The 25776-nt window shown below is 46.4% G+C and overlaps 1 protein-coding gene across 3 annotated transcripts in view; it reads left to right on the plus strand.

The window, feature by feature from the left end:
- The window catches only part of ACACB (acetyl-CoA carboxylase beta), a 157720-nt gene that overhangs the window by 37981 nt on the left and 93963 nt on the right, over nucleotides 1-25776 (plus strand). For 2 of the 3 annotated variants that reach the window (XM_024257188.3, XM_063711885.1), the window contains 4 exons: nucleotides 18905-19037; nucleotides 19923-20061; nucleotides 23920-24029; nucleotides 24390-24471. In XM_024257188.3, the coding sequence (XP_024112956.2) occupies nucleotides 18905-19037; nucleotides 19923-20061; nucleotides 23920-24029; nucleotides 24390-24471 (464 nt within the window). Of the gene's footprint in view, nucleotides 1-5676; nucleotides 5979-18904; nucleotides 19038-19922; nucleotides 20062-23919; nucleotides 24030-24389; nucleotides 24472-25776 lie in introns of those variants that run through there. The other variant, XM_054528185.2, reaches the window with a different exon arrangement.

Consider the following 25776-nt stretch of genomic DNA (forward strand, 5'->3'; position numbering starts at 1 on the left):
AATGTATAATAACAAAACAGTATAAAAATATTGGGAGAAAGAGTAAACCAATCCTCTCACTTCCTAGATAGGAAGCTGAAGCCCAGAGAGATTCCAGGCCTCTCAGCAAGGTAATCAGAGGCCCAGAGCACCATTTGAACCCAGACCCTCGTTAGATGTGGATGTGAAATCAGTCAACGAACTGCTAGTATTAGTGTCACTGCCTAACCTTCCCCCAGCGGGTAAGAGGCTTGGACTCCAGGATGGGCACCTCCATCCTCCTCCGAACTTGTTCTTTCTATTAGTGGGAAGGGTTGGGAGATTCGGGTAGTTTATGGATAACCTTTAAGTTGTATGAGCTTGAGGACATCATCTACCTTCTCAGGGGCCAGACTGGACACTCTGAGGTTCTTTGTGGCTCTAACAATTGGTGGCTTTGTTCCTTTATATGTGGAGGAATGGACAGCAGGGAGGGGGCTGGGAGGCAGAGAAGGAGAGTAGCTGGAAAATGGCAGAAAAGTTTGTTAATTTACAGGCAGGCTGAAGCGGGAGGATCGTTTGAGCCCAGGAGTTCGAGGCTGCAGTGAACTATGATTGTGCCAATGTACCCCAGCCTGAGCAACAGAGCAAGACCCTATTTCTTTTAAGAAAATTGTTAATTTAGAGCAATTTTCTCCCTGGTAAATGACCGCAGATAGTCTGGGTTCTAGGCAAATGAGAGGACACACTAAGGGATGAAATGGTAGGTGGGGAAGCCAAGGTTTGTCCCATCCATTCGTTGGCCCAGGAGCAGTTATTGCAACCCCGCTGGGTGCCAGGCACTATGTTGGCACTACGGATGCAAAGATGGTGAGATACAGCCTCTGTCCTTAGGGAGGCCAGGGCAAGGGGTCTGAGAGCTCACAGGCCAGGGCATTCCCCATCATTTTTACAGAGAGAGCTGTGGAATAGTTAAGAGCACAACATGCTGGTGGCTGAGGCTGGAGGCTGGTGTGCTGGCTTCTCCACCTAGCCATCATGTGACTTGGGGCCAAGTTCTGTGACTTTCTGTGCCTCAGCTTCCTCTGAAATGAAGTCATAGTGTTACCTCCCTCACAGGGTTGGGATCAGGCTTCATTGAGTTGCTGTGAGCACAGCACTCGAAGCAGCACCCATGGTGCGATCATGGTCATTAGATCCAGTGCACGGCATAAGAGCCCAGGACCCACAATCAGGTCTGGATTCAGACCTCTCCTGTTACCTCTCTGAGCTGCAATTTCCTGCTCTGTTGAGGCAGGATAATACTAGTGCCTACTTGAGAAGATTGTTGAGATCGAGTGGGAGCAAGTGCTGGGGGTGGACGGCGCAGAGGTGGTTCAGTAGCCATTAGTTGGGTGGGCTTCTTCCAAAGTTCTTGCCTGTGCTCACGGTTATTCCCAAGCCCTGGCCGGGCTTACACCTTGAAGGTGTAGCAACCTGTGTCCACGGAGGAGGAAGAGGATTGAAAAGGCAGGTGAAGTGTCCTGATAAAAGGATAAAGTCCAAAACAGCAGATGGGTGCTGAAGTGTTCCTTCCTGCCACCATTTATGACCACGTTGGGATCACTGAGGTAAGAACAGTTTAGCAAGGCAGACCTTGGATCCCAGGAAGGCAAATAAGGCTCTGTGGGGTCTGGACATACAGAGGGGGGCCTGCAGGCAAAGGCAGGTGAAGGAATACCAGGATACCAGGAAAGGGAGCTGACACCAGGGACATGGCATCGCCCCCACTTTCCCAGATAGCAGACTGGGTGGGCTTGCAGTGCAGCCTCCCAGCTGCTTGTTTGTCATCCCAGCCCACACCTCTTATCAGCTCCAAGCAAGGAGCAGGTCAGGAAACTAAATTGTCTGCATATTTTTATGCACCCCTGAGTGAAATGCCAAGGATCTTCCTGTAATGTTTAATTTATTCATTTATTGACTTAGGAAGGGGCTGGGAGAAACTCTCTTTCAAAGTCTCTTTAGCTCCTAAAATGTTTACTTTTTCTTTTTCTTTTCTTTTCTTTTCTTTTCTTTTTTTTTTTTTTGAGACGGAGTCTTGCTCTGTAGCTCAGGCTGGAGTGCAGTGGCACAATTTCAGCTCACTGCAACCTCTACCACCCGGGTCCCAGTTCAAGCAATTCTGCCTCAGCCTCCTGAATAGCTGGGATTACAGGCACGCACCCAGCTAATTTTCGTATTTTTAATAGAGACAGGTTTTGTATTTTTAATAGAGACAGGGTTTCACCATGTTGTCCAGGTTGGTCTTGAACTCCTGAGCTCATGATCTGCCCTCCTTGGCCTCCCAAAGTGCTGGGATTACAGGCATGAGCCACTGCGCCCGGCCTCCTAAAATGTTTTCTAGGAGCTTGGGGGAAAGAGGATCCCTGTCTTTGGGTTGTTCTTGTATTAAGTTAATACAAGGTACAGAGCAACTAACCATTCATACATTCCCCTCCCCCTTAAGCATCATTGCCCTATTTTAGAAAAATCATTCACTTCTGCTCTATACTTAATGTAACACAGTCCCCCCCACCCCATATATTGAAAGAGATTATTTCATTTTGCTTTTCTGCAAAAATGAAGGCAAATTATATGTGGATAATTTTATAGTTGAGGAAGTGGAGAGAAGGGATTTACTTAAGGTCATCCATGAGGGGAAGGGTAAGTTCAAGCCCATGGATGGCACAGTCTTTCTACCACACTGCTGGCCACGTGCATGCGGATTTTCTTGTTGATTTTGTGTTTGTATTGTTCATTGACCTGGGTTTTCCCTCTGCAATACCAGCAAGTAAAACTGAGCTTCTAGTAAGTCTGAGAGGAAGAGCTTAATGCATGAGACAGCAACTACCGCCATGCTTGAACTGTTTCATCAAAAAGCACAACTATGGATGTTTGTATAAAGGTGGTGTTGTGCTTGGAGGTGGATATTAGGTTGGTGCAAAAGTAATCATGGTTTTTGCAGTCCCTTTCAATGGCAGAAACTGCAATTAGTTTTGCACCAACTGAGTATTATTCATTTCTTTCCATCTTCTATTCCCTAAGAATGCAATTAGAGAAAAATGCAAGGTCATGATCACTGTGATGAAATGATGAGCCCACCCATCTAAGTGAAATCCCTTATTTGAGACCCTGGGTCATAGTGAGATGTGTGAGGTTGTCTTTCAGGCTGTATTAGCAGAGAAGTGAGAATATCTATACAGTGTTTAAGTAGTGTTGGAGTTTTTGCAATAGAGAATAAAAATCTAGAGCAATACAAGTATGCTGGCAAGCAGTTCTCTTCTGCATGATCCTAACTGACTTTGGCAGGGTTGGGTTGTTTTGAAATATCTTCATTTCTTGATTTTCATTGCTTTGCCTATTTTGAGGTGGTTACATGTACACTGGGGACATTTGGGGGATGAATACTTGTTGGTTTTGGTTTGAAACTCTAAAAATCGGGATATAGTGGGTTACTTTTTTGGAGGAGGTGAAGACAAGGCTGTGAACACCTTCCCAGAAACTTGAACTGAGAATTTTGTTTATCTGTTTTTTTTCTTAAACCTGTTGTTGAAATGTTATTTAATATATGGTCAGAGCATAGCTATCCACTGCTGTCAGGCATGGCTGCTTAAACAGGGGCCCAGGGTGTGTTTATGTTGTAGCCAAGTACTTGGCACCCCCTGGAAGTGTGGCCCTGCCTGTGCCTTTTCTTTCTTTCTTTCTTTTCTTTCTTTTTTTTTTTTTTGAGAAAGGGTGTCGCTCTATTGCCCAGGCTGGAGTGCAGTGAGATCATGGCTCACTGCAGCCTCAGCTACCTGGGCTCAGGTAATCCTCCCACCTCAGCCTCCTGAGTAGCTGGAATTACAGATATGCACCACCATGCTGGCTAATTTTCATATTTTTAGTAGAGATGGGGTTTCACTATGTTGGTCAGGTTGGTCTTGAACTGCCAGCCTCAAGTGATCTGCCTGCCTCAATCTCCCAAAGTGCTGGGATTACAGGTGTGAGCCACTGCACGTGGCCTGCCTGTGAAGTGAATTTTTAATTGTATTTTAAAATTTATTTTCATGTTTGTTTGTTTGTTTTGAGACAGAGTCTTGCAATGTTGCCCAGGCTGGAATGCAGTGGTCTGATCTCGGCTCACTTAAACCTCTGCCTGTGGGTTCAAGTGATTCTCCTGCCTCAGTCTCTGGAGTAGCTGGGACTTCAGCCCACCCTGCCACCACACCCGGCTAATTTTTGTGATTTTAGTAGAGATGAAATTTCACCATGTTGGCCAGGCTGGTCTTGAACTCCTGACCTCAAGTGATCTGCCCACCTCAGCCTCCCAAAGTACTGGGATTACAAGCATGAGCCACCATGCCTGGCCTGTTTTCATGATTCTGATACATTATATTTTTACACATTTATAGGATACATGTAAAATTTTATTACATGCATAGAATGCATAATGATTGTAGGGACCAAGGGAATATCTTCTGCTTTGCCCTCTGAAGTTTCGCTGAAAAATTAACTTGTAAAAGGCAGATTAGTTGGAGAAAAGACACACAAATTTAATTAATGTGTACACTGGGAGAACTGCAGAGTGATTACCCAGAAGGGAACTTACTGGCCAGCATTTACATTATTTTTGGTTGGTTTGTTGGCTATGAAAGTAGGCTACATTTATTATTACTGCGATGACTTCTAGGTAGTGTTTTGGTTCTTTGCATTTATTATATTACTTGAAGAAGCATTCATTCATTTATTTTTGATTTTTTGAGATGGAGTCTCACCCTGTCACTCAGGCTGGAGTGCAGTACCGCCATCTGGGCTCACTTCAACCTCTGCCTCCCGGGTTTTAGTGATTCTCTCTCCTCAGCCTCTCGAGTAGCTGGGACTACATGTGTGCACCACCATGCCTGGCTAATTTTTGTATTATTAGTAGAGACAGGGTGTCACCATGTTGGCCAAGCTGGTCTCAAACTCCTGACCTCAAGCACCTCCCTCAGCCTCCCAAAATGCTGGTATTACAGGCATGAGCTACCAGGCCCGGCCTCATTCGTTTATTCTAACTGGAATCAGTTTGTCTGAGTTCAAGACCCTGGGCTCTGGCACTTCAGATAACATGCATCTCTGGGCCCCAGTTGCCTTATCTGTATTATAAGGATAAAAACAATAAGATTGCCACGAGGATTAAGTGACACAGAGGAACAAAGGAGCACTTAGTAAATGTTAGTCTTACCAGGAGTTTATGTCGGATCACCGGGCTGCTGGGGTCCTCCCTGTCCTGGAGGCACTCGCTTTAGTAGCGGACCCAGGTGGTGCAAAGTGTGTGCTAGAAGCACACTGGGTGATCGCGCAGCCACCTCTCCCAGGGAGTGGAGGTGAAAAGATGAGAGAAACCAGGACTTTGGAAAATAAAAGTCGACTTGACAACATGGACTTTTAACGGGCACAGTGGCGACCTCTGACTCACATTTTAAATTTCCCATATTTTCCACCGCTTCCCTATCGTGTGTGTATTCAAGCATATCAATTGCTGCCAATATGTAGGGGTGTCCCATATTGGGGAGCAAAGCAGAAGAGAGGCTTTAAAAAAATGTATCTCCCCAGCTCATTTCGGCGGCCCAAGGTCAGCGGCGGGCCGGAGGTAGGCCGGCCAGGGGGCGGGGCTCTGTCTGGAAGGCGGGGCCCTCCTGGGGCGGGGTTGGCGTGGGGGCGGGGCCTGGGTGGGGCCTAGGCGGGCGCGATGGCCCGAGACTCTGGCGCGCAGGGCGCATTTCGGGATGGAGCAAGCGCAGCGCGAAGTTGGGCGCCCGCCGGCTGCAGCTGAACCCCGCCCGCGGCGCTCTAGGACCGCATCTCGGCCTCCGGGTCGCGACCTGGCTGCCCTGCTGGGTCCCGGGCCTCGGGTCGGCTTCAGGCTGTTAAGGGGTGCATGCTCTGCACCCCTGCGGGAGCCCGGTGGGATTGGCCTGCGGAGTGGTCAACATGAGTCCTGCCAAGTGCAAGATCTGTTTCCCTGATCGCGAAGTAAAGTAAGTAAGGCTGCAATTGGAATGACCATGATCTTTTACAAACTTATGCGGTCTTCCTTCCCCTTGAAGTCAAGCTGTGTGTCCTCTTAGCACCACCCCCTTTACCCCCACCCCCATCCAAAGAAACACGGGCTTGAGTTGGCTGCTGGGGAGATGATGCCCGCCTTGGAAACTCTAGCTGGCCTTGGCGGGAGGGGAGAAAGGAGGCTGGACGTTGGGGGTGACGTTTCTTGGAGGAGGTCGCTTCGGAGCACACAGGTGCCTAAAGATCAGCCCGTGCGCAGGGGCACCCCTTCCCCGCTTTCTCTCCTTCGCCTCCAGAAGCTGATGGTTGTGGAAGGCAGGTCTTTTTTGAAACCGAAGCCCGGGCGAATCGACGTGAACTTGAGCAGGCTCTCATTTAGGGTCATTTTCTGAGCAGATTAGCGTAGGCATCTCAGTGCCTGAGTGCTTTGTAGCTCTACCTACTTGGTTTTGTTTCTTTCCTTTTTTGTCCTCATTTTATTGCACTTAAAAAAATTACCAAAGTGATGGTATGTCTGTTGTTGACAATTCAGAAAATTAGAGATAAGCAAAAAAGAGAAACAAAAATCACCCATAATTCCACCCCTGTGATGTTTGTTAACAGTTGTGTATTCTTCAGCTTTTTTTTTCCGGTGCAGATATGTTTTAATTTATAAACTTGAATCATGCAGAACGTTTTGTAACTCACTTTTTCATTCAACATTAAGTATTTTTCTACCACTGGGCTTGGCAAACCATGACCCACTGCCTGTTTTGGTATCGCCTGCAAGCAGAGAATGGTTTTTTCATGTTTAAGTGATTGAAAAAAAAATCAAAAGAAGATTGTTTTGTGACACGTGAAAATTACATGAAATTCAAATTTCAGTGTCTACGAATAAAGTTTTATTGGAATGCAGCCATGCTCATTGATTTATGATTTATGCCTAGTTTATGGCTACTTTTGTGCCTCACTGGAGGATTTGAGTGGTGGGACAGAGACTGACCAGATCTAAAGTATTTACTGCCTGACCCTTGACAGACAATGTTTGCCAGTCCCTGCCTACAACATGCTTTTACTGGATTCATAGTGTTCCTTTAAATGGGTGCACCTTAAAATGTATGAATAATCCTCACCAGGCAGGGTGGTGCAAACCTGTAGTCCCAAATACTCAGGAGGCTGAGGAGAGAGGATGCTTTTGCCCAGGAGTTGGAGGCTGCAGTGTGCTATGATCGTTCTGTGAACAGCCACTGCACTCTAGCCTGGGCAACATAGCAAGACCCCATCTCTGAAAAAAAATGTGCCCAGGTGTGTTGGCTCATGCCTGTAATCCTAGCGCTTTGGGAGGCCAAGGCAGGAGAATTGCTTGAACTCGGGAGTTCGAGACCAGCTTGGGCAACATAGTGAGATCCCCATCTCTACTTTAAAAAAAAAAATTAGCTGAGGATGGTGATGCATGCCTGGAGTTTCAGTTACTGGAAAGACTAAGGGAAGAGGATTGCTTGAGCCTGGGAGATCGAGGCTATAGTGAGCAATGACTGTGCTACTGCACTCCAGCCTGGGCAACAGAGCAAGACCCTGTCTCTTAAAAAAAAGTATAAGTAATTCCCTGTAAGTAGTGGATATTCAGGCTGTTTCTCCCTTTTTTTTTTTTTTTTGGCTATTATCAACAGCACAGTGAGGAATACCCTTGTAGCTGAATCTCTGCCTCCATCCTTTATTTTCTTAGGATATGTTTACCTGATCCATAAACATTCATGCACGCCTCCCATGCATAAGGCCTGCATCTGGTAGCAGGAAGGGTCGCAAAAATGTTTGGAAACCATGACCTCAGCCCTCCAGGAACTTTGGTTCCATTGTGGAAGGCAGATGTCTTCTCAGTAACTCCAATTCAAGGCTGATGGGTGCAACAGTAATAGCCACTACCATTCATGGGGTGCTTTCAGTACGCCAGGCCAAGTGCTTTGTAGGTGTGGTCTCATGCCATCTTCAAAATACCACTGTGGGCACTAAGTGGAGGCTGTTGTACCCATTTCACAAACCACTTTAATGGGAAAAAAAAAAAAAAAAAACTTCACACAAATTTGGAATTGTCCCAGCAAGTCCAGGACATGGGGTCTCCCTATTTATAATAATATGGACATACTTTGTTGGGGGACTACATAGTTCCTCTCTTAGCTTAGAGTGGCTAAAAAGATGGATTTGGACGATCCAACTTTGCCACCAAGCTGTGTGATCTTCTGGAGCAGGTACCATCAAGCCTTGGAACCTCAGTTTCCCCATCTGTCCAAAGGACTAGCCCTCATAGGCCTTTCTAGAGTTGTTGTTGTTATTATTATTATAATTATTACAGACAAGGTCTTGCTCTGTTGCCCAGACTGGAGTACAGTGGCATGATCACGGCTTATTACAGTCTCAGCCTCCGGGCTCAAGCAGTCCTCCCACCTCAGCCTTCCAAGTAGTGGGACCACAGGCATGCGCCACCACACCCAGCTAATTTTTGTACTTTTTAGAGAGACGGGGTTTCACCATGTTTCCCAGGCTAGTCTTGAACTCTTGAGCTAAGCAATCCTCACAACTCAGCCTCCCAAAGTGCTGGGATTACAGGCATGAGCCACCATGCCCGGCTCTTTCTTGGTCCGTTGAGACTCTGTGTGGAAGTCGCTGGTCTTGAGTACTGCCCTGGGTCAGCACAAACATTGATGAAAGCTAATAAGTAAAGACAGAGTTCAGTTATGAAAGAGCCCTCTGGAGTTGGGAGGCATTTGGGATTTTGTCCTGAAGGCTTGGGCCATCTAAGCAGCCAGAACTCCTAAGAAGGTGAGGTCGCAAATGATGACTGATTTTTCATGGCATGAGAACAGGATCACAGTTCAGAGAGTAGAGAAATGATTGTGGATCAGAGTGCAGGAGGGCTTGAAATAAAGTTGGGGATGAGGAGGCAGAAGTTGTTTTTTAATGAGTCCCATTTCACTGCCATGCAATTCTGCTCTGAGAGGCCAGCTGCTTGCATGCAAATATTGGCTGTAGACCTATCAGAGGTTTTCACTCTTGGCTACACATTAGAATTTCCTGGTGGGGGGATTTTTGAAAAATCTAGATGCTAGGGACCCCACCTCTACCCCCTAGAGATGCTGATGGGACCCCAACATCAGCATCTTATCAAGTTCTTCATGTCAGGGTTGAAAACTCGTGCCTAGCTCGGGGTCAGCAGACTGCTATTGTAAACGGCCAGACAGTAAATATTTTTGGCTTTGTGGCCATGTGGTCTCTGTTGTAACTACTCAACTCTGCTGTTTCCTGCACCAGAAGTCATAGTTATGTAATTGAACAGGCCTGGCTGTGTTTCAATCAGACATTATTTATAGATGGGGAAATTCAAAGTTCATATAATTTTTACGTGTCACAAAACAGGATTCTTCTGATTTTTTTTTTTTTTTCAATGATTTAAAAATGTTGGAATGTTGGCTGGGCATGGTGGCTTATATCTATAGTCCCAGCACTTTAGGAGGCCAAGACAGGAGGGTTGCTTGAGGAGTTTGAGACCAGTCTGGGCAACATGATGAAACCCTGTCTCTACAAAAATAAAACAATTAGTTGGGCATGGTGGTGCACACCTGCAGTCCCAGCTACTCAGGAGCTGGGTGGGAGGATCGCTTGAGCCCAGGAGTTTGAGGCTGCAGTGAACTATTTTTGCACCACTGCACTGTAGTCCTGGCAACAGAGGGAGACCCTGTCTCTATAAAAAACAATTTAAGGCTGGGTGCGGTGGCTCACACTTGTGGTCCCAGCACTTTGGGAGGCCAAGGTGGGCAGATCGACCTGAGGTCAGGAGTTCAAGACCAGCCTGGCCAACATGGTAAAACCCTGTCTCTAATAAAAATACAAAAATTAGCAGAGCATGGCGGCACACACCTGTAGTCCCAGCTACTCCGGAGGCTGAGGCAGGAGAATCACTTGAACCTGAGAGGTGGAGGTAGCAGTGAGCTGAGATCACGCCGCTGCACTCCAGCCTGGGCGACAGAGCAAGACTCCCTTTCAAAACAAATGAACGAAATGAAACAAAAAACCATCTAAAAAGTTAAAACCGCTCTTAGCTTGTGGGAGATACAGAAACAGGTGGCCGAGTGGATTTGACCCATGGGTCCTAGTTTGCCCACCCACCCCTGGCCTAGCCAAGGTAGTCATGCCAGGGGGTACTGATGGGGCAGGTGCCTTGAGAAATTTCCAAGGGTCCATTTCTGGAGAGCGTGGTTTTGTGCTGTTTGAACGATATCAGCCTTTACTGGGCTACACAGTGTTCTTTCTTGCTTTCTTGTTTGGAAGTAGTTGTAATTACAGAATTGCCTGGCTCAGAATCAGATCTTAGCAGTGCGGGTAGCCATTACCATCTCTATTTTATAGAAGAAAAGAGAGGGAAGGAATTGAAGGTCTGATTAATGCCGGGGCCCTAGCCTAATGGCCCAACCTGGGCTCCCGTAATGCTATCCTGCAGAGGTACATGGTAGCTAAAGTGTTGCAAGCTATTTACTTTGGCTAGGTCCAGGGATAAACTGTTAATTCCATCATGTGAGGAAACTGAGGCAGGGAGTATTGAAGTAACTTTCCCAGGATTACACAGGTTATAAGCGGTAGATTCTGGCTTCAAAGCCTAGGAGGATGGCCACAGTCTACCAGAGTTTCTAAACTGCGGCTCTGTTGACACTTGGGGCTGTCCGATTCTTTTTGTAGGGTGTCCTGTGCATTGTAGGGTGTTGAGCAGCATCCCTGGTCTCCACCCACTAGATGCCAGTAGCGCATCCCCCAAGTTGTGACAACCAAAGATATCTCCAGGTATTCCTCCCCGGGGAGCAAAATTTCCCCCAGTTAAGCACTCAGGGCTGGGCGCGGTGGCTCACCCCTGTAATCCCAGCACTTTGGAAGGCCAAGGTGGACAGATCACCTGAGGTCAGGAGTTCGAGACCAGCCTGGCCAACATAGTGAAACCCCGTTTCTACTAAAAATACAAAAAATAGCCAGGCGTGGTGGTGGGCGCCTATAGTCCCAGCTACTCGGGAGGCTGAGACAGGAGAATCGCTTGAATCTGGGAGGCAGAGGTTGCAGTGAGCCGAGATGGTGCCACTTCACTCCAGCCTGGGTGACAGAGCTAGACTCTGTCTCAAAAAAACCCCAAACAAACAAACAAACAAACAAACAAAAAAACCTCAGCATTATACATGTTTGTCTCTTATTTGAGAGGAATATAAGAGGCCATATGTGTAATGCATGTTTTAAAAGTCCAATTAATAGAGGGGCTTCCATTTATCTCAGATTGTCTTTCTGCCTAGAAGTTAGATTCTGAGGTCAGCTAGAGTTGGATTAGAAACGGGGCTCTGCCACTTGCCAGCTGTGTAACTGGAGGTAAATGGTCCTCTCTGAACCTTGGTTTCCTCATCGTGAACCTGGAGATGACAGACTCTTCCATACAGGGCTGTGGAGATTCACTGAGAGGCCCCCCTGTGCCCAGTCCACAGTAGGCAGCCGAGAATGTTTATTTCCTCCATTCCTGATACTATTCTGCCTGGTCTTGTGCTCCGGTAGCTGACTGTATTTGGTATTTGGCTGACACCTCTGCTGTTGATTGTACCTGAAGTCATTTCCAAAGTCACCTTGAAACATTTCAGCTCTCACCCTTGCCATGCTGTATGAGGACAGGGCTTCTCACTGGACAATGGCACTTAGGATGATCCTCCTTCAGTGGAAGCAAATGCTGGCCGAAGGTCAGCTCTCTAGAGCCAATGTTGGTTGGCTTCCAGCTTTATCAAAAAGAATTAAAATAGCCACTTGCCTGGAGATTGGGCCTGAAACAAGGCCAGTCCGGCAGCTTTGTGTGTTCGCTTGCTTAGCCTGTGGTAATGGGCTTGTGGCCTGCCTGATGGAGGGGCTCTGTCACCAGTTTTGAAATCAACATGGTGGCCAAGAATGGGTTTTTTCCCCCTAGGCCACAAATGAAGTTTTTCTTTGTTGTGCTTTAGGTCAAATTGCTAGAGTTTTAATGTTTGTGTGTGTAGAAATGGGATGTCTCAGACATTCTGAAGCCGAACCGTCAAGCCAGTCAGTCAGGGAAGGTCGTGGACAGAATGAGGGGTGCGGCTGTGGGTGGGAATGTCAGTTAGTACAACTGACTCTGTGGAAAACAGTTTGGAGAGTTCTCAAGGAACTAAAAATAGATCTGCCAGTCTCTCCAGCAATCCCACTACTGGGTATGTACACGAAGGAAAAGAAATCGCTCGGTCAGATTCTCTTTTCATTGGCAGGATCTTAACATGATTGGTTGAAAACAATAAATAAAATTAGCATGGAGTCCAGTTGTGGGGGCTCATGCCTGTAATCCCAGCACTTTGGGAGGCTGAGGCAGGCAGATCACTTGAGGTCAGGAGTTCAAGACCACTCTGGCCAACATGTAAAACCCCGTCTCTACTAAAAATACAAAATTTAGCCGGACATGGTGGCGGGCACCTGTAACCCTAGTTGCTTGGGAGGCTGAGGGAGGAAAATTGCTTGAACCCGGGAGGTGGAGGTTGCAGTGAGCCGAGATTATGCCACTGCACTCCAGCCTGGGCGACAGAGTGAGACTCAGTCTCAAAAAAATAAAACAAAATAAAGAAATAATTATAGCAAAAGACACCTGTACTTGTATAGTTATCACAGCACTACTCACAGTAGCAAAGATATAGAATCAACCTAAGTGTCCATCAACAGATGACTAGATAAAGAAAATTTGGTATGTATATATAATTTTTTTATGGCTCAGTAGTATTCTTTTGTGTGTGTGTGTGATGTGTGTGTGTGTGTATATACCTACAAGTATACACGTATATATGTACATGTATCTCTATATATGTATATATAATGTGTATATATTCACACATATATGGATATGTGTACATATATGTACATATATACGTGTATCTATGTGTGAGTATATATAGATATGTATATGTATGTGTGTACAATGTACATATATATACACACACACCAGGGAATACTGTGCCACAAAAAAGAATGACATCATGTCTTTTGCAGCAACATGGATGCAACTGGAGGCCATTTTTTAAAAATTATTATTTTTTAATTAATTTCTTTTGAGACTAAATTATGAGACTGCCTAATTTTTGTATTTTTGGTAGAGATGGAGTTTTGCCATGTTACCTAGGCTGGTCTCGAACTCCTGGGCTCAAGCAATCCACCCGCCTCAACCTCCCAAAGTGCTGGGATTACAGGTGTGAGCCACTGCACCCAGCCGAGGCCATCATCTTAAATGAAATAAGTCAAAAAGTCAAATACCACATATTCTCACTGTGGGAGTGAAATAGTGTTTCCACATGGATGTAGAGTATGGAATAATAGACACTGGAGACTTGGAAGGGTGGAAGGGTGGGAGGAGTGTGGGATGAAATACTACCTGTTAGATACAAAGTGTACTATTTGAGTGATGGTTACACTACAAGTCCACACTTCATCACTACATAATATATCCATGTAACAAAACAGCACTGTACACCCTAAATTTATACAAAAAAGAATGGGGAGCATGGATGGGTAGGGAGCAGGCCATGGGCTTCATGGAGCCTGGAGCAGATGAGTGGCCTGCTGCTATTCCTGGTTAGGTTAGGAGATCAGCTGTATCTCTGCATTACTGCATTGAGTAATAATATAGCACTTACTATGCAACAACACCATCTTTTACTTACTAGGTCTTGACATATTTAATCCTCAGAACCTTATTTAACCTTTATTTCTATGTATTGACTTATGAATGAAGTACGTGTTATTATCCCCATTTTACAGATGGGAAACTGAGTGCTTTGCCCAAGGGGCACTGGAGTGGCTGTGGCTTTGGGTGTTCCTCTTACAAAATTAATAGCTTTTTTCTTATTGAAAATAACACATCATTGCAGAACATTTTTTAAAACATAGCAAAGAGATAATGGCTCTTAATACTTTAGCATTTTTTCCCCCAGATCAGGGGTCTGTCTGCAAATGATGTCCCTTGGGTTGCCTCTACCTTTTTTTTGTAAATAAACAAAGTTCTCTTTTTTTTTTTAGGTAGAGTTTCACTCTGTTGCCCGGGCTGGAGTGCAGTGGTGTGATCTCGGCTCACTGCAACCTCCGCCTCCTGGGTTCAAGTGATTTTTGTGCCTCAGCCTCCCCAGTAGCTCGGACTACAGGCATGCGCCACCATGCCCAGCTACTTTTTGTATTTTTTTAGTTGGGATGGGGTTTCATCATGTTGGCCAGGCTGGTCTCAAACTCTTGCCCTCAAGTGATCTGCCCATCTTCGCCTCCCAAAGTGCTGGGATTACAGGCGTGAGCCACCGTGCCCAGCGTAGCATTAACCTTTTAGAAGCTAGAAAGTAGATGAATGAGTGGTCACTGGCTTAAGGCTGAGTCCTAATGGAGCAGTGAGGAAAGTTGGGGACCCCTGGCCATCTGTATCACAGAACCCCCAAAAGGCATGGTGTCTGGCAGCAAGGGATGCCCCTGGAGCTGAGGGGTAAGGAGGGTACCAAAATGAGAAGGACTGGGTGGAGGACTCCCAGGTCCCCTCCCCTGTCTCCTGTGGCAGGGGCTGCCCACTTCGACCCCAGCAGAAGGCAGCAGTTCAAAGGGACATATAGAGGGTCTTGGGAGAGGGGATCGACAGGCACAGTTGAGGGCATGGGGCCTGTATCCCAAATAGGAAGATAAGGGTCTGACTAGGTGCTAAATTCTTAGAACTTCCCTGTTCCCCCTGGGGCTCCAGGCTGACCTTTACTGTTCAGGCAGAAGACTGGAAAACTTCTCCCTGGGGAATCTGGCCAGTGAGAGAGAAAGACACGAAAATACTGACTCGGGGATCCCCAACGCACTCCTACCTCACCCTACATTGAGCTCAGGGTCAGCCAGGTCCACCACAGTCTCAGAAACTCTGTTCTCACTCATAGTCACAAGGTTGGAACCAAGGCTTCCCTGACATTTGGGTTCAGTTTCTTTTTCTTTTTCTTTTTCTTTTTTGAGATGGAGTTTTGCTCTTGTTGCCCAGGCTGGAGTGTAATGGCACAACCTCAGCTCACTGCAACCTCCGCCTCTCAGGTTCAAGCGATTCTCCTGCCTCAGCCTCCCATGTAGGGGGGATTACAGGTCCACACCACCAAGCCCAGCTAGTTTTTTTGTATTTTTAGTAGAGATGGGGTTTCACCACGTTGACCAGGCTGGTCTCAAACTCCTGAACTCAGGTGATTCACCTGCCTCGGCCTCCCATAGTGCTGGGATTACAGGCGTGAGCCACCGCACCCGGCCCTGAGGTCCAGTTTCTCATATGTAAGTCAAGGTCCAAACCAGTAGACACAGGAAGCTTGGAAGAAACAGAAACCACGCTGGTGAAGAGAAGTTTAAAAAGCTCTCATTAATATCGTCGTTGAGGTCAGACAGGATGTTGCACTCATAGGAAGAGGATGCTATAACAAAGGGAACATTTGCAGGCCAAAAACAGGCTCGTAGATATCAAAAACGTGATAGCAGAAATGAAGAACTCCACTGAATGTTTAGAAGATGAGGCTGAGAAAAATCAACCAGCAAGTAGAAGAAGACAGAGAATAGGAGAGGGGAAAAATACATAAACCAGTAGGCCAGTGTAGGAATTTCAACATCCAAATAATAGGACTTCGGGAAAAAATAGAGAAAAAAAGAGGCAAGGACATCATCAAGGAAGTATTTGTTTCTTGTTGTTGTTGTTGTTGTTGTTTGAGATGGAGTCTTGCTCTATTGCCCAGGCTGGAGCGCAGTGACACAATCTTGGCTCACTACAACATCCGCTTCCTGGGTTCAAGTGATTCTCCTGCTTCAGCCTCCCAAGTAGCTGGGATTACAGACGCACACCACCATGCCCAGCTAATTTTTGTATTTTTAGTAGAGACGGGGTTTCACCATGTTGGCCAAGCTGGTCTCTAACTCCTGACCTTAAGTGATCTTCCCACTTCAGCCTCCAAAAGTGCTGGGATCACAGGCGTAAGCCACCATGTTCAGCCCATCAAGGAAGTATTTGAAGACAAATTCCCAGGATGGAAGTTTCCAGATTGAGAGGGCCTGAGAGATGTGCAACCTCACTGGTAGAAGCAGACACATACCTGAGCCCATCACTGTGAAATCGTGGAGTTCTGGGGACAGAGGGACGCTCCTATAAGCATCTGGATATGAAAAAACAGGTCACCTACAAAGGGTCAAGGATCAGAATTACTCTTGTTTTAGCAGCCTTGGAAGCCACAACACAATGGCACAAGGCTTCTAAAACTCTGAAGAAGGTTTTCCTTCCTGGAATTTCTTTTTGTTTGAGATAGAGTCTCACTCTGTCACCCAGGCTGGAGTCCAGTGGCATGATCTCAGCTCACTGCAACCTCCATCCTCCGGGTTCAAGCGATATTCCTGCCTCAGTCTCCCAAGTAGCTGGGATTACAGGTACACACCACTGTGTCTGGATAACTTCTGTATTTTTAATAGAGATGGGGTTCACCATATTGGCTGGGCTGGTCTCAAACTCCTGACCTCAAGTGATCTACCCACCTCAGCCTCCCAAAGTGCTAGGATTACAGGCATGAGCCACCATGCCTGGCCCTTCCTAGCATTTCTTACACAGCCAAGCGGTAAGGTTGAATGTAAGGGCAGGAGAAAGGCTGAAGTGCAATGGTGCAATCCTAGCTCACTGCAGCCTTGACCTCCTGGGCTCAAGTGATCCTCCTACCTTAGCCTCCTGAGCAGCTAGGACTACAGGTGGGTGCCACCATACCTGGCTAATTTAAATTTTTTTTTTTTTTTTTTTTTGAGATGGAGTCTGACCCTGTTGCCCAGTCTGGAGTGCAGTGGTGCAATCTCGGCTCACTGCAACCTCCGCCTCCTGGGTTTGAGCAATTCTCCCTCCTTGGCCTTCCAAAGTGCTGGGATTACAGGTGTGAGCCACCACGCCTGGCCCTGAATAGCCTTTCTTAGAAAGCTACTTGAGGATGTCTTCCACTGAAACTAGAGGGTAAACCAAGGAAGAGCAACACACAGGAGACAGGAAACAGGAGATTCAATATAGACTCAAAGGGAATCTCCAGGGTGATGGTGATAAGGAAGCCCAGTCAGGAATAGGGCAGGGAAATTGAGGGCATCATTGTCATGCGCCCTGCCATTCTACCATCTTGTTAAGTGGATGAAACTACTGGAGGATATGCCCCAGCAAAACAAGGGAGTCTACCAAGAAAGACGAGCCACCCATTCCCCAAATTAGGAATCCAACCCCAAGGAAAGGCAAAGGGAATTCTAGGGATGTCAGCAAAGGGAAACCCCAAAACGATGGTGATGTAGGGGCCTAGAGGATAGCCAGTACCTATGGAAGGAGGACAGAGGCCTCCAGGAGAGATGTCACCAGTGGAAAAAAACAGAACTGATCAATTATTTATTATTATTATTTTTAATGAGATGGGGTCTTGCTATGTTGCCCAGGCTGGTCTCGAACTCGTGGTCTCAAGCAGTCCTCCTGCCTTGGCCTCCCAAAGTGCTGGGATTACAGGTATGAGCCACTGCATGTGGCCTGATCAATTATCTTAATGTGTACTGGGAATCTGTTAGGAGGAGTGGGGTGATTTAGCAACAGGTACAAGGAACACTAAGTAAAGGAAAAAAATCATTAACTCCAGGAAAAGGCAAAAAGAAAGGAACTAAAATCTGGTACACTGCAGCTCTCATATGTGAATAATGATCACAAACTAGTAAAACATTGAATACCCAGTTTGCTAAATTACAGTAGACTTCTATGGTATTGACCAGCTGGTGGAGGGGAGCTGATGGGGTGGCCTTGTGAGATAACTAAGTTCACATCTCTCAGGATGGGAAGGCCATAGATGCCGTCTCACATGGATGACTCACAAGATTGTATACACTTGTTGTTTAGGACTACGGAGATGTGTAATTGCTAGAAAAAATCAGCATCAATTTCCTCTGGTGTGGAGGGACAGAGCAGGAAACCTGTTTGGTTGTTAAACATTTAAAAAATTGTTTTCAGTTTTCTAAAGAAATTTTGTGGGCTGGGCGTGGCGGCTCATGCCTGTATTTTGGAAGGCCGAGGTGGGAGGATCGCTTGAAGCCAGGAGTTCAAGACCAGCCTGGGCAACAAAGTGAGACCCCTGTCTCTACAAAAAATAAAATTTAAAAACTTCTGAAATACAAATGTAGAAAAGTACATGAAAGATATTAATACCATGTAACAAGTCTGAACGATTAGAATGTGTGGACTTCTTCCCTGATCATAAAACTCTCACCCTTGTTATAAGTTTTTTAGTATTATTTGGGTTCCTAAACGATGGGCATGTAAAGTAAAAATTAACTTAGGATTAAAAATCTAAACATCCACCTTGGGACAAGTGGAAGAAACTGCTCCTTTTAGTTCATGTGCTGGTACCTTAGCTGGCCTCTTAAGGTGCTTTCAGTTGGGTACAGTGGTTCACGCCTGTAATCCCAATGCTTTGAAAGGCTTTGATGTCACTTGACATCAAGAGTTTGGACCAGCCTGGGCAACATAGTGAGACCCCATCTCTACAAAAATGTTTAAAAATCGGCTGGGCTTGGTAGTGCACCTCTGTGGTCCCAGCTACCCAAGGAGGTCGAGGCTGCAGTGAGCCACGATTGCACCACTGCATACTAGCCTGGGTGACAGAATGAGATCCCGTCTCAAAAAAAAAAAAAAGAGAAGGTGCTTCCTGCCCTTGAACCTCCTTGTAAATTGCTTCAGGGGCTCTGAAGAGCAAGTGCAAAGCAGGGGGGCTCTGGTGCACTTTGGCTCCTCTGCTCCACTGGCTTTACAGGTGTCGAGCTCTGAGTCCCAGGCTTCTTCCCTCATGCACGTCTGTCCCTCATTCTTACTCTGCAGGCCGAGCATGTCGGGACTCCACCTGGTGAAGAGGGGACGGGAACACAAGAAGCTGGACCTGCACAGAGACTTTACCGTGGCTTCTCCCGCTGAGTTTGTCACACGCTTTGGGGGGGATCGGGTCATCGAGAAGGTATAGACGGGTCTCGGCACTCTGGGTGGGGTCCAATTGGGGTGCAGGGGCCCCTCCTCTCAGCTGGAGGTGGGAGTTTTGGGTTCAGGCTCATTCTGCCTGCTGCAGAGAGGGGGTGAGGGCCACACTCCTCTGAGTTTTAATAGTTTAACCCTCAAATAGAAATAATAGTGAAACCTCTTTCAAAGGGCTGTTGTGAGGATGAAATGAAATAAGGCAGGTAAAACACATTGTACTGTAAAACACTCAAAAAGTGTTAAGGGTGATCACAATGACACCAAAGGAATAAAAAAAATCATTCACTGGGCTTGGCACAGTGGCTCATGCCTGTAATCCCAGCACTTTGGGAGGATGAAGTGGTCAGATCATTTGGGCCCAGCCTGGGTTTGTGTTCAAGTTCAAGACCAGCATGGGCAACATGACGAAATCCTGTCTCTGCAAAAAAATAAAAATTTAGCAGGATGTGGTGGTGTACACCTGTAGTCCCAGCTACTTGGGAGGCTGCGGTGGAAGGATCACTTGAACCTGGAAGGTCGAAGCTGCAGTGATCTGTGATTGCACCACTACACTCCAGCCTGGGTGACAGAGCAAGACACTGTCTCAAAAAAAAAAATATATATATATATATATATTTCATCCAAACACCCATCCATCCATCCATCCATCCATCCATCCATTTGATGATCCATTCATGTGGGTGGCAGACTTTGAGCTCCTGCTCTGTGCTGGAGTGTGTGCCATGGAAATACACAGAAATACCAAGAGGAATGATGTGCTGCGGGGGCTGCAGGAGGCTCTGCAGCTGTGAGGTGGACTCGGGGTAGCACGTGGCCCCCGGCGCAGGTAGATGTGCATCATCAGCTCCTTCCTTGTCTTCCCATGCAGGTGCTTATTGCCAACAATGGGATCGCCGCCGTGAAGTGCATGCGCTCCATCCGCAGGTGGGCCTATGAGATGTTCCGCAATGAGCGGGCCATCCGGTTTGTTGTGATGGTGACCCCCGAGGACCTTAAGGCCAACGCAGGTACCTGGGCCTTGACCCTCTCCTCCCATCACGCCCCATCCTTGCCTGCCCTTGCCTCCTTCCCCTGTGCCTAGGCAAGTCCATCCTGGACTCCCGATGGTCAGGACCTCTCATGAGTCTGTATTTGTTTCTTTCCTTCTTTATTTAATTAAAACGTCTGCTGACATCGAGAACAACTCATGTGCCTTACAAAAATGCAGATGGTTAACATGCAGAGAGGAAATTCGATATTTGAGAAATGTCTGTGTTCTAGCAGACTGGGGGCTGTTTCTCCTGGTGTTTCTCCTGCAGGTGTATGTAATTGTATTTCAATCATTTGTTCATTCTTCCGTTCATTTGCCTAAGTTTATTATAATGAATCATTCTATAAACAACTGTTGGATGATTTACTTTTTTCCTGAACAGTCTTATCCTTTTATAGGCCCTGCTCCCCACAGCAGCCAGTGACCTTTTAAAAGCATAACTTCTTCTGCTGTGTTTTCTGAAGTTTGTTAAAAACAAAAACCTCAGCCAGAGTGCTGGCTCACGCCTGTAATCCCAGCACTTTGGGAGGCTGAGGTGGGAGGATTGCTTGAGCCCTTGAGTTTGAGAGCAGCCTGGGTAACATAATAAGACCCTGTCTCTACAAAAAATAAGAATAAAAAAATTAACTGGGTATAGTGGCACGCACCTGTAGTCTCAGCTACTCAGGAAGCTGAGATGGGAGGATTGCTTCAGCCTAGGGAGTCTAGGCTGCAGTGAGCTGTGATTACACCACTGCATTCCAGCCTGGGAAACAGACTGAGACTCTGTCTCAAATAAAACAACATAAACCTAAAAGCATAACTCTAGGTCCGAGCATAGTGGCTCATGCCTGTAATCCCAGCACTTTGGGAGGCCAAGATGGGTGAATCACTTGAGGCCAGGAGTTTTGAGATCAGCCTGCCCAATGTGGTGGAACCCCATCTCTACTAAAAATACCTCCCAAAAATTAGCCGGGCGTGGTGGCAGGCGCCTGTAGTCCCAGCTATTCAGGAGGCCGAGGCAGGAGAATTGCTTGAACCCAGGAGGCGGAGGTTGCAGTGGGCTGAGATTACTCCACTGCACTGCAGCCTGGGCGACAGAGTGAGACTCTGTCTCAAAAAAAAAAAAAAAAAAGCAAAACAAAAACCAACATAAGTCAGGTCTTCAGGTCTTTTCATGCTTCTCCTTAAAATGCATCAGAAGCTGTGTGCTGTTCCCAGTATTAGCAACCTCAGCACCATCCCCTAAGCCTTCCTGCCCCAAGCTTTTCACGGACATGGCCTCATTTGTTACTTACAGCTCTGTTTTACAGATGGCACAGTCGAGGCACAGGGACATGAGTTTATCACTTGTCCAGGGTCACACAACCATCATGTGACGCAGGTGGGATGGAAACCCTGGTCTGGGTTCAAAGCATTATCCAGTGGGTCTGGATAATGCTTGGTTAGTCTAAAATTGGTTAGTCTTGGTTAGTCTAAAATTCAAGATTCTCACCCAGGCCTGTTAAGTCCCCTCCTGGCTCCATCTCGAACCTCTTGCCCTCCATCAGCCGGGTACCAGTCACGCTGGCCTCTGGCATCTCCTGGGCCTGTTGCAGAGTCTTGGCACCTGCTGGAGCCTCTATTGAAGGTGCTTCTCCCAGAGCCCTTTGTGCAGTGGACTCCCCCACCACCCAGCCTGTAGGTCTCAACATGATCGTCGCATCTCTCTCAGAGAACCTCATTTATTTTCTTCCCAGCATTGACCTGAGTCTGTAGTTATTGTGTTTATTTTCTTGTTTATCTTCTCCAACATAAAAGAAAAACTGGACAAGGACCAGGAAGCCTGTCTGGCCGCTCACTTCATCATCTCTGGAATCTCCCCATTGGCTGACACTTCTGTGTTTGATAAACATAGGAGGCAGGCAGGCCAGGAGGAGCAGCTGCTCTGGGGTTTCTTTCTGTGTTTGCATATGAAGTGCCACATTGTTCAATTTCAGGATCTTAGCAATTCTATAGTACAGATGTCCCAACTCCTGTGTTTGGATTGAGTATAACTTTTCCTAGTCCAAAACACTGCACAGTGGCTGTTCTCTGACTTTGGCCTCATTGATGTATGGGTTTTTGTTTGTTTGTTTGTTGTTTTTTTCTGAGATGGAGTCTTGCTCTGTTGCCCAGGCTGGAGTGCAGTGGTGCGATCTTGCTCACTGCAGCCTCCACCTCCCGGGTTCAAGCAATTCTCGTGCCTCGGCCTCCCAAGTAGCTAGGACTTCAGGCATGCACCAGCACGACCGGCTAATTTTTGTATTTTTAGTGGAGATGGAGTTTCACCACGTTGGCCAGGCTAGTCTTGAACTCCTGACTTCAGGTGATCTGCCCGCCTCAGCCTCCCAAAGTGCTGGGATTACAGGTGTCAGCCACCGTGCCCAGCCAATGTGTGTTTTTTTTTAAGGACATATTCCTAGACATGGAATTTCTGGCTTAAAGAGCATGAGTATTTTAAAATCAAAACATTGTGTTATGTTCAGCCTTAAAAAGGAAGGAAATCCCATCATATGTTACAACACAGTTGAACCTTGAGGACTTTATGCTGGTCACAAAAAGTGAAATAAGCCAGTCACAAAAAGACAAATACTGCATGATTCCATGTATAAGGGGTAACTAGAGTAGTGCAATTCATAAAGAGAGAGAGAGTAGATCGTTGGTTGCCAAGGACATCAGGGATGGGGAAAAAGGGGGTTGTTCATGAGTATAGAGTTTCAGATTCATAAAATGAAAAAGTTCTGGACATCTGTTTCACAAAATAAATATACTTCACTATTGAACTGTACACTCAAAAATGGTTAAGATGGTAAATTTTGTGTGTGTTTTTTTTTTTTTAACCATAATTTAAAACTCCCGATTGTATTTTTGTTTGTTTTTTTGTTTGTTGAGACAGGGCCTTGCTGTGTCGCCCAGGCTGGAGCACAGTGACATGATCACGACTCACTGTAGCCTTGACCTTCTAGGCTCAAGTGATCCTCCTGCCTTAGCCTCCCAAGTAGCTGGGACTGTAGGCACGCACCACCATTCCTGGCTACTTTTTTTGGATTTTTTTTTTTTGTGGAGACAAAGTCTCTGTGTGTTGCCCAAACTGGTCTTGAATTCCTGGCCTCAAGCGATCCTCCTGCCTCTGCCTCCCAAAGTGCTGGGATGACAGGCGTGCACCACTGCACCCAGCCCTATTGTATTATTTAATGGTAAAACAATATTAAGATAAACTTTAAATAGAACATTTTTTTAAAAACCCACCTCTAATCCCAGTCTGTTGACAGATTACTTCCTTCTTCCTTTGTTCCCTTCCAGGCCTTCCAGGCCTTGTCCAGAAACATATCTGTATCACTTAATTAAAATCATATTTCATTTTCTTTAAATTTTTTCTTTTTTTTTTTTTTTTTAATTAGACAGAGTCTCGTTCTGTCACCCAGGCTGGAGTGCAGTGGTGTGATCTCAGCTCACTGCCACCTCCGCCTCCTGGGTTCAAGCGATTCTCCTGCCTCAACCTCCTGAGTACCTTGGATTACAGGTGCCCACTACCACACCTGGCTAATTTTTGTATTTTTAGTAGAGACAGAATTTCACCATGTTGCCCAGGCCGGTTTCGAACTCCTGGCCTCAGGCCATCTGCCTGCCTCAGCCTCCCAAAGTGCTGGGATTACAGGTGTGAGCCACCACGCCTGGCCTTCTCTTTACATTTTCATACATGTTTGTCCATTGTTACCATAGAAATCTGCATGGTTCTGCTTTCCATGGCTGTACATAGTCACATCTTGTAATGTTCTACCATTGATGTCAGTCTGTCAGCAGTTCCTTCCTTCTCCCTCCCGTCTAATTTCAGAGTACATCAAGATGGCAGATCATTACGTCCCCGTCCCAGGAGGGCCCAATAACAACAACTATGCCAACGTGGAGCTGATTGTGGACGTTGCCAAGAGAATCCCCGTGCAGGTAGATGGACCGGGGTGCCGGAGTGTGGCCCCTGAGTATGGGATGATGCCCCTAGGTTCTAGTTCAATTCCACAGTTCACAAGGGGTGGAGGGTCCAGGTCCCACAAGGCTCCAAATTCCTGGGCTGATATAACACAGAAAAGAGTGTTCAAGTGATGCAAAGCACATTCTGTTTTTAAAAAAAAATTTTATAGACAGGATCTCGCCATGTTGGCCAGGCTGGTCTCGAACTCCTGGGCTCAAGTGATCCTCCTGCCTTGGCCTCCCAAAGTGCTGGGGTTACAGGCGTGAGTTACTGTGCCTGGCTGGGAGGCATATTCTTGAAGGAAGATTGTTGCTCACCCCTTTCTGTGTTTGCAGGCGGTGTGGGCTGGCTGGGGCCATGCTTCAGAAAACCCTAAACTTCCGGAGCTGCTGTGCAAGAATGGAGTTGCTTTCTTAGGTAGAGTGCGTCCCCATCAGATACATGGGAATTGGGGCATTGCTGGGACACTCTGCTGGGTCTGACCCTCTTTCTACTCCTGTCCTGTAAAGCGGAGGTCCGTTTGATTTCCCACCTCACACTTTCGTTGTGAGGAGTGAGTGAGTCCCAGGGTGGAAGGGCACATAGCTAATCTGCCAACTCATGGAATTAGGAGCTGCCCGCTTTTCAAAGGCAGACACACAGGCAGCCAACAAGCATATGAAAAAAAGCTCAGCATCACTGATCATTAGAGAAAGGCAAGTCAAAACCAGAGTGAGATACCATTTCTTGACAGATTCTGAGATTGTGGAGAAAAGGGAACGCTTATGCACTGTTGGTGGGAGTGTAAACTAGTTCAACCATTGTGGAAAACAGTGTGGCAATTCCTCAAAGAGCCAAAAATAGAACTACCATTTAACCCAGCAATCCTGTTACTGGGTATATACCCAGAGGAATATGAAATCATTCAACCATAATGACGCATGAACACGAATGTTTATTGCAGCACTATTCACAATAGCAAAGGCATGGAGTCAACCTAAATGCCCATCAATAACAGATTGGATAAAGAAAATGTGGTACATATACACCATGGAATACTATGTAGCCATCAAAGATACTGAGATTATGTCTTTTTTGGGAACATGGATGGAGCTGGAGGCCGTTATCCTTAGCAAACTAACACAGGAACAGAAAACCAAATATTACATGTTCTCACTTATAAGTGGGAGCTAAATGATGAGAACACATGGACACAAAGAGGGGAACAGCAGACACTACTTGAGGGTGAAAGGCGAGAGGAGGGAGAAAAGCAGAAAAAATAACTATTGGATGCTAGGCTTGGTACCTGGGTGATGAAATAATCTGTACCACAAAACCCTGTGACATAAGTTTACCTATATAACAAATTTGCACATGTAATTATGTCCGTGTCCTTGTGTAGTTTAGGGGAATCATTTACTATCATGTAATAAATCCCAGCTTCTCCTTACCGGTGGGTCTGAAAACAGTCTTGCCCAAATGTGAAGCAGCTCAGTGCGGATCAATACCTGATATTCACCTGAGGTACAGCCGGGAGTCCCATGCCCATTGACGTTTTCTTTGTCTGTGGACTCTGAGTACATGTGGGCATCTGTCCTGTCTGACAGTCACCCAGGACTCTCATTATCAGTCTTAATTCCTCTGGAGGTTGATGATCCAGCCCACTGGACAAACTACAGCTCATAGGCCAAATCCAGCCTATGTCTTGCCTTTATAAATAAAGTTTTATTAAAACATGGTCGT

This window comes from Pongo abelii, chromosome 10 (genome assembly GCF_028885655.2).
Source record: "Pongo abelii isolate AG06213 chromosome 10, NHGRI_mPonAbe1-v2.0_pri, whole genome shotgun sequence".
Taxonomy (NCBI): domain Eukaryota; kingdom Metazoa; phylum Chordata; class Mammalia; order Primates; family Hominidae; genus Pongo; species Pongo abelii.